The 13,609-nt window shown below is 46.4% G+C and overlaps 1 protein-coding gene across 1 annotated transcript in view; it reads left to right on the top strand.

The window, feature by feature from the left end:
- GOLPH3L (golgi phosphoprotein 3 like) overlaps window positions 1-13,609 on the top strand; it is a 412,781-nt gene that overhangs the window by 211,409 nt on the left and 187,763 nt on the right. The window contains exon 3 of the mRNA XM_069649737.1: window positions 8,618-8,749. Within this exon, the coding sequence (XP_069505838.1) occupies window positions 8,618-8,749 (132 nt within the window). The remainder of the gene's footprint in view (window positions 1-8,617; window positions 8,750-13,609) is intronic.

Genomic DNA, 13,609 nt, shown 5'->3' with positions numbered 1-13,609 from the left:
ACACCTACGCAGGGAGGCAATCCCAGTGTACCCTTATCTGGACGACTGGCTCATAACGGGGGAAACCCCAGGAATCTGCAGGTCAAACATTCAGAGGACCATCGACCTCCTCCACGAATTAGGCTTCTCCATCAACGAGAAAAAGTCAAGTCTGGTGCCAAGCACCTCAAAACAGTTTCTAGGAGCTATCCTAGATACTCAGAAAGGATTGACCTTCCCTTCGGAAGAAAGAATTCGGAACATACTTCTGCAAATTCCGCATTATCAGTCAGGTCAACAGATAACAGTACGCAAAGCTATGCGGTTACTCGGCATGATGGCGTCATGCATTTACCTGGTCCCCCACGCGCGTCTGCGCATGCGTCCCATGCAGGAATGGTTGGCGAAACAGTGGTCTCAGGCAAGTGGTCAGTGGGACGATCTAGTGGTCGTTTCGCCAACACTCGTACAGAACCTACACTGGTGGACAAGAGAGAATCTCGCAAAGGGGAAACCCTTTTACGATCCCGAAGTACAGGCAGTGGTGACTACAGATGCATGCCTGACGGGGTGGGGAGCTCACCATCTCCACCACACAGCTCAGGGTCTCTGGTCTCACTCAGTAGCCAAGAACCACATCAATCTGCTAGAGCTTCTGGCAGTATTCCGAGCGCTGCAGGCGTTCGAGCCCCATCTACTAAACTTGTCGGTGCAGATCAGGACGGACAGCACGACAGCCATGTTCTATCTGAACAAGCAAGGAGGGACTCGTTCGCCAAATCTGTCCAAGCTTGCCCAGAAAATATGGATATGGGCACTCAGACGGAACATCTTCGCGAAAACAAACAATGCCCAGGATTTGCATCCAGGTTCCCACAACCGGACTCCCAGGGGAATGCCCTGTGGATAAACTGGTCAGGGATGTTTGCGTACGCTTTCCCACCAACTCCCCTCATCAGGAAGGTGGTGTACAAGATGAACAAGGAATCGATGACGCTCATCCTAGTTGCTCCCATGTGGGCGAGACAACCATGGTTTCCACACCTACGCAGGATGGCGGTATGCGAGCCCATCAGACTCCCAGCCTGGTACAACCTTCTGTCCCAGCAACAAGGTCAAACAGTGCATCAGGAACCCAACTCTATGAACCTAGCAGCATGGCTCCTGAAGTCATAGAGTTTGGACATCTCAAATTACCACAGAGGTGTATGGACATTCTAAAAGAGTCTAGGAAACCAAATACAAGGCACTGTTACTTTGACAAGTGGAAAAGATTCGTTATCTGGTGCCAGAGTAAACAAATCAACCCGGTTGATTGCACTCCTTCCAACGTTGTAACATACATGCTCCACCTGCTGGATGCAGGGTTGGTTTTTAACTCTCTGAAAGTACACCTGGCAGCCCTCTCAGCCTACACCACATCCCATAACAAGGTTTCGTGGTGGAAAGTACCAGTGGTTAAAGCCTTCATGGAAGGAGTAAAGAGACTTCACCCTCCTATCTCGAACCCACCGCCAGGATGGGATCTCAATGTGGTGCTATCTAAGCTCATGGGGCCCCCCTTCGAACCCATGCATAAAAGTAGTCTCAAACACCTGACTTATAAAACGGCCTTCTTAGTAGCCATTACCTCCATAAGAAGGGTCAGTGAAATTCAGGCTCTGTCAGTGCAAGATCCTTTCTTTACTATCCACAAGGACAAACTGGTTTTACGCACACACCCTAGATTCTCACCAAAATTCATATCCAAGTTCCATGTAAACCAGTCCATCGAGCTTCCGGCTTTCTTCCAAAACCCACAGAGCTCAGCTGAGGTGAAACTACACACCCTAGATGTGCGTAGGGCGGTCTTATACTATGTAAATAAAACCAGACCGCTAAGGAAAACAGATCAACTGTTTGTCTCCGTAGCTACAGGCAGAGAGGGGGATCGCGTCTCTAAGGGCGCTATCTCAAAGTGGATTATCAACTGTATACAGCTGTGTTACTCTCTTTCTGAAAAAACTCTGCCTTTTACGCCAAGGGCCCACTCTACCAGAGGCATTGGGGCCACTCTGGCTTTCATTGCAAATGTTCCCCTTGACACCATTTGCAAAGCAGCTACTTGGAGCTCTATTCACACTTTTACTCAGCATTACTGCATTGACACTCATTCCAAGGCAGATACACAAGTGGGACAAGCGGTTCTAAGACACCTGTTTGCTCATGACCCTTCTCACATCCCACCTCCTTCTTCTGGTACTGCTCGCTAATCTATGCACAGCATGTGATCTAAGCAGATTCCACAAGCCTCAGAAGGGATACATTACTCACCGTAATCGTATTTCTGATGCTTGTATCTGCTTAGATTCACATGCGACCCACCCTTCCTCCCCTCCGAGAGAAGGCGCATGGTTGCTTGTAGTCTTACCTTTCTGTCTATCTGCTTGGACTATCTGTACTCACGCTACTCCTCATGCTACCTCATGTCAGGAAAAACACAATCTGGGGATCCTAGACGCGTGAGGGATCATGGGTACAGGGGACGTCACACTAGGGATAGTATTACTGGCACGCCCTGTGTCGACGCCCATTTTTCGACTTCGAAAAACAAACTGTAATACTCCGCAGCTTCCACTAGATGTCGGCCTATGCACAGCATGTGAATCTAAGCAGATACAAGCATCAGAAATACGATTACGGTGAGTAATGTATCCCATATATATATATATATATATATATATATATTGGTCTGACCACTTTGCTATTCGCTTCACGCTCACACACAAAATCCGACGACCTGTCACACCCCCCAGCCAAACAAACAAAACACTTTACAGACATTGCCTTAGCATCACTTATACCACCCCACGTCAGCACATGCACACCACTCCATCCTACTCCACCAATACAACATTATCATCACTCAGGCAGTCGACAAAATGTCACCACTCAAATTACAAAAACCCCACAACCAACACAAACCATGGTTCAACAGTTCCCTCCTCTATATCGAGCAGGAAGCCCCATTCCTAGAAAGAGCCTGGCAAAAGAACCCATGCCCGTCAACCAGGACACCCCTCAGACACTGCCGCAACAAATACAAGACAGCCATACGCAATGCCATAGTGAACCATTTCCCTCCAAGAACTCCAATCTGCCAACAATCGTACCCAGAAACTATTCAACATCAAGTCCTTCTCTAAACCACCATCCACACCCACATCCACTGCAGTATACAACTTCCTCATGAACTACTTCAAATCCAAAATCCACAACATCAGGACAGCTCCCCACTCACCTGCCACACTCAAACATTCCAACACACGGGATACCTTCCACCCCATTGACACTGTCATCCTCATCACCCTCACTTCCAAAACAAAACCTGCACACTTCTGGATGAGGCATCGCCACCCTAGCTACCCACTGGCTCTACAGAATCCACTCCTGTCCCTCCCATGGTACTATATCTGCTGCACTCATAACAGGATAAATCTCACCCCTCCTCAAAAAACCATCCCTCACCTACATGCTCCCTAAAAGGCACCGCCCCATTACTATCCTACCATACCTCTCGAGAATCGTGGAACGCTTTGAAACTAAAAAACTGCAACAACACATCACCACAAACCGCCTACTCCACCCCTTCTAATCTGGCTTTCGACCTGGACACTACTGAGACCGCTACTCTTCACGTCCTTGATGCCCTCCACAGCATCGCAAACAGAGCACACACAGCAGTACTTGCACTGGTCGATCTCTCTGCAGCCTTTTTCACCATCAACCACACCATTCTATTAGACATCCTTGCTCACAGGATGAATCACTCTGGCCCCATAATCAACTGTTTGATTTTTTCTTAATTTTTTAAAATGTATTGTCTTAGCCAAAAAAAAGAATATTTTTGGACTTTTTACACGTTAGATCTTACAAAAAACTTCAAAAGCACAAAAGATAAAAGATTCAACAAGATGAAATAGAAAGATGTTAACATGGAATAATACACTGAATCTCTAATGTCATACAGTCTGAAATCTTAAAACATTAAAATGGCATATACAAAAAAACACAACTTCCATACAAAAGAATCCAATTATCATATACAGACTCAAAAGAAAATAATAATCGATGGCTAATCAGGTTTCCCTCCTTCACTTTACTTTACTTTCTTTCCAACTAGATTTAATTCTTTGAAAAGATTTACCACTTCAGCCATAAGGAAGATTTCATTTCCTGATGCCAGTCTGTCCCAAAACCTAGTGGTATCTAAATTCCCAATATCGTGTACAATGCACCATAATCAACTGTTTCCTCCATCCTGTCGTCCTCTACAGTAGACAGGATCTCTCTTCATTCGGAGGTTCAGAAAATTCTGGATTTAAGGGCAATAGAACGCGTCCTTCTGGGCTTTTGCTTCCTCCTGCATTTTTTTACAGTGCCAAAATCCAACCATGTTTGGCCTGCACACTATTTCAGACCTGCCAGATTTCAATCTCCTTATTCCCCAAGGTAAGTTAAAGATGGTCACACCCACACACAAATCTGATCCTCCCTTGTAAAGGACGATTGGCTCTGTATAGTAGATCTTCAGGGTGCATTATTTCCTATACCAGTATGGCCCCACCACTGCAAATGCTTTTGTTTTTCGGTAGGGTGTGAACATTTTCAGAGCTGCGTCTTCCCTTTTGGGCTGAGCTCAGCACCAAGAGTCTTCACAAAGATGATGGCTGTGGTAGCGTCTCTCAGACTTCGAGGAGTTCATGTCTATCCATATCTGGACGACAGGCTCTTCAGGAGTCACTGTCTTCCGAAAGCAGCTTCACAAATGCATTTGTTACTGCAGCTTCTCTTAATACTGGGATTGTCGGTTAACTGTAGTATGCGTCTTAGCCCTTTCTTTGGGATTGTTTAAAAATGAGAACTACACAAATGACGCTCGGACATAGCTGGTCTCGGGCGACAGACCCAGTTTCCCAATTGATTCAAGTTTTCCCAGAGATGACTCCTGACCTCTGCTGGTGGTCGAACTTCACCAACCTTTTGGTGGGGACACCCTTTATGGATCCGTTTACTCCTATGATGACAACGGTTTCCTCTCTGCCCGGTTGGGCAGCGACGCTTGGTCACTTGGAGGTGTTCGATCATTGGCTGTCCCTGGACAGGGACCATCACATCAACTAACTCAAACTGCTGTTGATATTTCTAGTCTTGAAGGCTTTCCAGACCAGTATCTCCAACAAAATACTTTGAATCAGTACATACAACTTGGTTGCACTGTTTTACGTGAACAAGCCAGGGGGGGACCAAATCTGTGACCCTGCTGAACCTTTCCATTCAGATATGGGAATGAGCAGTGCAGAAGACCATTTGGCTGCAGGCATTGCATATTCCTGGCCAGGAGAACACAGCAGCAAATTCCCTCAATCGCCAGTCTACTGAAAATCACAGGTGGGAGTTATATGTGTAAGTTCTCGCCCAGATCTTTTTCGAGTGGGTGCTCTGAGTGTAGACCTGTTTGCAACGCGCTCCAACAGGAAGCTTCTGCCTCTGGATAGGAGCTGGGTGTAAGCTCCTTTGGCGATGCACTAGAGATTTCCTGGGACAGAATGTCAGCGTTTGCCTTTCCTCCCCTCGATTAATCGTGCTGTGCTGAGGCGGACAACTGCATGCTGATCCTTTATAGCACCCTGGTAGACAGCCAGGTGTTCTGGTTCTCGGAGCTAAAGATGCTGTCCAGTCTTTCTACTGATCCAGTTGCCGGAGATTCCCAATCTAATGCACCAGAAAGAACAAGTGTGGCATCCCTCCCCAAAACCTCCCCACTTTGTCACCCTGGTTCCTGAAATCACATCGCTAGTAGAGTTCAACCCATCAGATTTATTGTATTTATTCTTTGATTTTTAGACAGTTATTGAAAATACTGTCTCAAAGTGCCCACTGGTCAATAGGGGGAACACGAGTGGGAAATACATGAAAATAAATTAAAAACACAATAAAATAAGAGTGGTGGGGGGGGGGGGAGTGGAAAACCGGACAAACCTTCTATGCCTGGTCAGTATTCAGAACGTGCAAGAGCTGCAAGGAATAAGACAGCGGGTCACTGCTGTGGGATCTGAGCTCAAGGGTGAGCCACAGATGAATTGCTAGGAATGTTGAGTGCTACACAGTCTGGAGCCGCGAGGGGTGCAAGTGCGAGCCACCAGGGGGGGAGGGTGTAAGTGCAAGTGCAGATACAGCTGGGCTGATTGGGTGAGAGCGGTCAGGGCCCTGAGCACGTATAAGGGCCCAGAACAACAATCGCAGCAACTGTGAGATTAGCGGGGGAAAGAAGGGAAGGAGGAGGCAAAGAGGAGAGTCTTAAGGAGCTTCTGGAATGTAAGACGATCCTGCTCAAGGTAAAGAGAGGAGGGGAGGCTGTTCCATAGGAGGGATCGAGCGGAGGAAAGCGAAAGAGCAGATGATATGAACATCATTAAGGCAGTGTGCAACTCTCTACACGGGTACAGTATAGATGCAAATGGCTCTGCTTCTGTCACTGGTGCTTAGTTAAACAGATTGATCCTCCTCTAGCTTCAGTAGATTGTGTCCTTTCATCTCGGACCTTGCATTTGCATATGTGCTGGAGGTGCCTGTTGACAATCTGGGCATTCCTCAACACTGATTCTTCGTCGTACATTTTCACAAAGCCTGTGATGAAATGTCATTTTGCTGGTCTACATCTCTTTCCTCCCGTCAAACCTCCTCAGGTGAAATGGGACGTTAATGTGGTGCTCAACGTGCTCTGCCAGAAGTCGTTTGAGCCCATTGCGATGGTGGACTTGAAATTTCTCACCTAGAAGGTGGCCTTTCTAGTCACCATTATCTCAGCCAGAATGATTGGGCGAACTACAGGTTCTTGTTTCATAAAGATAGGTTTGTGCTGCGCGCACACACCCATCATTTCTTCTGAAACTCGTTTCAGAGTTTCATATTAACCAGTCTATCACCTTGCTGGTGTTCCAGACCCCGCGTTGGATGCAGATCGAGTCCTACACAACCTTGACGTTATAGCTCTCAATTTATATCTGGATGGGGCAAAGGACTTTAGAACGTCTTCTCACCCTTTTGTGACTTTCAGAAATGCAAAAGGAATGCAGCCTTCTAAAGCCTTCATTTCCCACTGGGTAGTCTCCTGCATTATAGAAGCCAACACAGTACAAGGCTTGCTGTTGGGGCATCCATGCACATCTCCTTCAGGGTAATGCAGCCTCGGCCGCTTTACAAAAGTATGTTCCTTGAGAAACCATTGCAAAGGCGTCCACTTGCACCTCCCCCTCGGCGTTTGGTAAACATTGACTCAACCCCTACTCAAGAGCTGACACTCAGTTTGGTCAAGTGTTCCTCAGAAACCCAGTCCTATAAATCACTGCTTGTGAATCTCCCACAAGTATGGAGGAAAGGGTATGGGGTCATAGGAGTACAACAGAGGTACTTGCCGTAGTGGCTAACTTACTCCTAGTCGATAGTCCGCTTTCCTCCATACGCCTGACTGCCTCCACCTCTAAAAGGTTCCCCAATATTGCTAAACATGTCTACCAACCTTGCCGATAGAAAAGGACTAAGGGTGATGCGCTGGGAGGGGTTCAGGAAGGCACGACTAAAGCCACACTTGCAGGCCCTGTTTAAACATAGAAAAGGGACAATTTCTGGGATGTTGTCAAAATGTGCACTGGTCCCGTCCCGAAGGATGGAATGTCCCACAAGTATGAAGGAAAGGAGACTATAGACTAGGAGTACGTTAGTCACTGCGGTGAGTAACTTTGTCTTTTCCCAGAGACTACTCTGATTGGGTACAGTCCGTGAGTATCAGAGGCCCTTCCCTGCTACTTTTACTTGTCTGTCAATACTTTGTTGCCTGTGGATTTTGGCGTCACTTTATCTCTTCCTTCACTTGGCTAACGACATAAATGATGTGCACAGTAAGCACAGGGTAGACCTTTATTTTAAACGAGTGCTGGAAGTGAACGAAATGTACTCTGGGAAACCTTTTGTGAGCAGTGGGGAGAGGTGGTCAGTGATGTGGATGTGGCTAACTGGCCGAGCCTCAGCCCAGGTTGAGCAGTGCCTGAACTCCTCATGGAAGCGTGCGGCTTGGGGGTCGAGGGCTGGGGGGGAGGAGGAGAGGGGCGCTGCATAAAGCAAAGTGCGTTTTGGGAAAACCATGACCATAGTTTAATATTTTAAGTATGTAGTGGTTCAAGCATGAAACCCTTCTGAGCAAATAATAAACTGGGTTCTCTGCTCATTTCATAACCACAAGCCATATGTGCTAATTTGAACAGTGTTTGTTTTATGGATGTAGGGATGCTTCAGAGCTTTTAAATGAATACCCCTTATTTTTGAGACTTGCCATGAGGGATTAAGGCTCGAATGGTGCTACAGCAAAAGAAAAATATTACTGGAACACAGTTCCATCTTGTTTTGGCCCAAATCCTCCCCTGTTTTAAACTTAAAAGCTTTCTGGAGCCACGCTGACAAGCCTTGAACACTAGATGCTCCATGATGGGCAAGAGGTGCGAATGTTTCTTGTGCTGGAATGGTGATGTGGAAATAAACACATTTTGAGATGTGGTTGCTTTGGCTGCTTACAGTTCTGACACCTTCATATCCATTCCAGGGTTACACCTCTTTCTGGAATGACTGCATCTCCTCTGGGCTACGAGGAGGTATCCTCATCGAGCTGGCTATGCGTGGGCGGGTGCAACTGGAGCCTGCAACCCTGAGGAAGAAGAGGTTATTGGACCGGAAGGTACGACTTTTTAGCAAATGTGCGCACACAGCACTGGAGGCAGTGAACGTTTTCCAATCAAACTCGAGCACGCACAACTGTACAACAATGCTTCCTCGTTTGAACCGCTCTGATTTAACCATGCACGTTCCTATTTTCTCTTCCCCAGCCCTCCCTGGGTTACATTTATTCTTCTGAGACTTTCTCTCGCTCACACTCTGTCCTTCTCTGGCCTTACTCAACCCTCTGGTCCTCCAGCATCGTATGGTCCTGTTGTTGCAAGCTGGCCCTAGCTTACTTTTTTAAAAATCATATGGGGTCACTGTTTCCCTTGTCACTCTAGGTCATCCCCTCGTTTTCTGTTCTCTCCTTCACTCCTTGCTATTTTCCCTTCTACCTATATATGTCCTTTGGCTCACCTCTAATATTGACTACGTGCCACATCCCATCGCTATCCAATGTCAATTTGGAAAGTTTTGAATTTGTATGCATGTTATGTACGCAAGCTTGCACACCAACAAGGCTTTGTCGCACTAGTTTACAAGAAAAGGAGCAGAGGAGTGTAAGAAGCCAGCTATAGATTAAAGAGATGGGTATTGTGAACGCTTTTAAATTCTGAACGCTTTTTAGCTAATCTTCTGTTCAGTCGCAAACTGTGGGAGAATGTTCCAAAGCGTGGGGGAACCATCACCAAAAAGGAGGTCCCTTCCCATTATTATTTTTTTTAGCAGAAAGATGATTGCCAGAGAAAGTGAAGAGGAGCAAGATGACTTTGGGGGGGGGGGGGGGGGGAGCAACGAATGATGTACGTGGACAATGTATATGGTTTTAAAAGGTATGATATGGTTCAGAATTGGAAGTTAATGGCAATGTTTCAGAGCAGGTGTTTTTGAGCTCTGTTAAGGAGTTTCAGGAGTCGAGGAGTCTCTGGGTATATATTGGGTAAGTGACAATGGCCAAATGTGCTGCATTGCAGTAGTGTAGCCAAGATGTGAGCATTTATTAGTCACTTGAGGTGAGCAACACGGTTTTCTTCAACTGCCTAATTTTGAAAAAAATCAGAGCTGTACAGTCTTGCTAACTAGTCCAAATGTGCAAAGTATCTTAGTTAGGCATAATTAAGGGGAGGAGACTGGGTAGAAAGTTGTGGTACCCCACAATTGACGGAGTGCTGGACTCAGAACAGGAGATTCATTGCCTAGTTGTGGCTAGTCAGGATGATTGCATCCAGTCAAAGTGCTTGTACTCAGTCCAGAAGCATCCAATAATGGCCAAGAGGATCGCATGATGCTTCTGCAGCTTTGCACCATTGATCTGTATGAATTTCTTTCCTCACAATGCAGTAAACTATCATCATCATCCTCCGAACATCCATAATAGTGGCTATTACTAGTTCTCTGCTCACCTCTTGGCAGAAACTAGATTTTGACATTCATCAATGGAAATTGCCTGGGTAATTGCATGGAATTCCTCAGCCGCTGTCTATTTTATCACCTGTAGGCCTATGTGCCCTTACGGAAATGGAAAAACGTATACAAACTCTATAAAATATTTTATTCAGATTTCTCCATTACAAAATGTGAAACAAATACAACAGCTTGGTATGATCATAGGAGATCTTGAATTGCCCATTCAGCAGCAATGGTAGCATTGCGATGCTCCCTAAGCTTCAATGCCTCTTGCACATAAATCCCAAGTGCATATGCTACTGCCTCGTGTTCAGCTACAAGTAAAATTCTCCACTTCCCTCTTTGTTTGGATATAATAGTTCAAATACGGTTTCACTATTGGACTCCGTATACATGTGTATACAGAGCCTATCTGGAGAAGGTGCGAAAGGTTCTCTTTTGCTTTCGCCTGACACTTACATCCCATCCTGCTATCTTTCAACCCACCCTCTGTACCCTACCCTGAAAATATTTCTATTAGCAGCCCTTATAATCTCTCGAAGCACTAGGGATCTTGCATCCAATTTAAAAATCTGAGTTAGTCATCTGAACATAGAGCTTCACGGACCTGTACAGTGAGGTTTCCCTAAATCTTGGGACCACCAATATTTTACTTCCTCGGTTTTTAACAAACATCTAAACTCTCCCCATGCATTTGTATTTAGTTATTTTAGATGATGGGCCACCTCACGGATAGCACCCAGCAAGGCTGAAACCTGATTGGGGTTGCTAGTGGTCCTGTAAAGAAATGGAGTCACCTAGTAGCTCTGGGTGTAATGGAACACTCCTAGGGGTTGATTGATTCAAAGCTGCTTTGTCTTGTATTTTGGTTTTATATTTATTTGAGGAACAGGCATGTCAATTTCAATCAGAAATGACTTGGACCATATTTACAAATGGCAAAGGCGTTCCCACCAATGGTGCCTGTGTAATAGTACCAGGGACAAAACAAAGAAATTATAGATAGATGAGAAAACAGGTGACTTAAAATGGTAATATTATCCTAAACGGGGGGGGGGGCAGGGAGGTGGAGTACTTCAAACTAAAATGGGTTACTATATTAATATTGAAAATTACATTAAGAGTCACTGGAGGGAGTGGTGGGGTCAGATTGGGGAGATGGGGCAAGGGGCGCTCCCTCTTTAGCAAGAACGTGCAGTTTAAGCTAAGCTTTCAAGAGATCCACAGGTGGGCTGGCTTTGATTGTGATGGGCAAAGGGGGTTCCATAGGAGCTGAACGAAGAGAGAGAAAGAGCGGAAGCGAGAGGAGGTACGTGGAGGGCATTGGACGTGGATGTGTACACAGGAGGATCGGAGGGAAGGGGATGGTGAGTAAACTGATCAAATCAGCCAGGTACCAAGGAGAAAGACCTTTGATGGCTTTTTAGAGTAGGAGAAAGAACTTGAAAAGTGAACGGTAATGCATGGAGGGCCAACTTGCATGTTGGTGAGTAGAAGTGGAAGAGGATCTGGGTAGGTTGTAGAGTGCGGGTAACAAAGTTGATGACTTTGTCTAGAGGGAGGGAGGGCGGAAGAGCAGAGAGGAAGGCCAAGCAGTAAACTTGAGCAGTAGTGGTTAGTATGAAAAGGATGGCTTTTCCGAATATTGGTTCATATGAGCAGTAGAGGCTGCAGTAGTGATGAATTGCTGCAGTCAGAGGTCACTATAGAAGCCCTCAAGATTGCAAGCCTTGCGTGAGGGAGCAAGGAGAGGCGGGAAGGAGATGGGAGAGGGTAGGGAAGGCATGAGAAATGACATTTTGTCTATTCCAAAATAGCTGGGGTGAAAGAGCGGAAAGGAGAAACATTTGAGTGTCGCCAGCAAAAAGGAGTGTGGAAAAAGGTTTCATGGGGGATTGCAAAGGGAGGGGATAAGGTTTGTGAAGTAGCAGTATTTGGCAGTGACCACTGCAGAGGTGAGGACAGCAAGGACAGTTTGGTAGGCTAGGAGTAGGGTAGGGGACTGTAATTTGCACCAACGGTGTAGGTCATGGGACTGAATTTCCAAAGTGAGTGAAGGCTGACTGGGACAGGAAGGTGTGAATTTGCGAGCAGGCGAACGTTGTCAAAAGGAGTCCTAAGTGCATTTTGGAAATCAGAAAACACATGGTCAATCGAAGGGGTAGAGAGACGAGAGAGGGTCCTCACATCAAGGTAAGGACAAGAGAGTTCTGCCCAATTTCCTCTTGGTCAATGAAGAGACAGGAATAGTAGGTGGATTGGCTGAAATTGTCAACAATGGCGTGTTCAGAGAGAGAGAGAGAGAGAGCGGTGTTGATGGAGAGGTCAGAGGAGGAGAGTGCATTTCAAAGATCAGGTCAAGAGAACTCCCACCAGAAGGGGTAGGTGTCATGCAGGGAGTGGTCAGATAGGAGTGAGGTAAGTACAAGGCAAGTGGCTTTAGAGTTCTTGAAGGTTAAAGTCCCCCAGCATGACAATGGTGATCTGTAGGAAGTGAATCAAGGAGAAGGTTTAGATCCGGGAAGGAGTTGAGAGAGGACTGGGGGAGCGAAGGGGGTGTCGATTGAGAACCAGAACAGCAAGAGTAGTGGGAGGAAAGGAGTTGAATAGTGGCCTATTCAAAAGAGGAAGTGGTGGTGATATCAGACAGGGTTAGAAGACAGTGTTGAGGGCCTTATTGATAAGGAACCCCACACCGCCCACCCATCCCAACAGGTCGGAGAGAATGGAAGGAGGTGGTAGTGTCTTCATTGGGAAGAGGATGAGCCCTTCTACATCTACCCCATCGAGAGCGGAGCGGTTGCAGAGTGTGTTGCTGAGTGCTCTCTTGTTCCTGCAAGTCGAGAGACAAGAGACTGAGCTGGATCCCTGACTGCTATGTTTTCAACATGCCTAGCGCAGGACCTCAGACTCGACAGTAATTTAAACAACTGTACGCTGCAGCCCCTGTGGTAAGAATGAACGCAGAGGCAACTTGACACCCCGTACCCCTCCTCCTCTTTCTACCTTGAGAGGAGCTCTGATTATGGGCAATGAAACTGTAATGGCAGCCAGCACGTCTTTTTCTGACTTGCACTTAGTGCTCTTTGAGAACACATTAACGATCTGACAAGGGCAACAAGCGTGGTTGGGAGATGAAATACATGTTGACGATCAAGATGATTGTCTTGCCCAGAATGAACATGTAAGTAACTCCAATACACTCATTGCATCCAGTGGGGGAGGAGTGGAGAATGAGACGAGGAGTGAGGCCAATGCTGAAGATCTTGAAACTAGATCTACGAATCAAGCGGTAACATCCTCAGCTGAATCATTGGTCAATGAATTGCAAATTCAGCAGAGGAAATCGGCTTCCAGTACACCAATATTGCAGTCTTGAGAAGAAGAGAGGGGCTGTCTCCCCTTTGCTAATGAGCCAACGACTACAAATATCGCAGAACCCACGGGTGAATTCTCAGATGCCCCTAATAGG

The sequence above is a fragment of the Ambystoma mexicanum genome, chromosome 1p (assembly GCF_040938575.1).
Source record: "Ambystoma mexicanum isolate Mex_15411 chromosome 1p, UKY_AmexF1_1, whole genome shotgun sequence".
Lineage (NCBI taxonomy): Eukaryota > Metazoa > Chordata > Amphibia > Caudata > Ambystomatidae > Ambystoma > Ambystoma mexicanum.
Note: the sequence above shows the minus strand (reverse complement) of the source record. Positions and strands in the feature narration are given on the sequence as shown.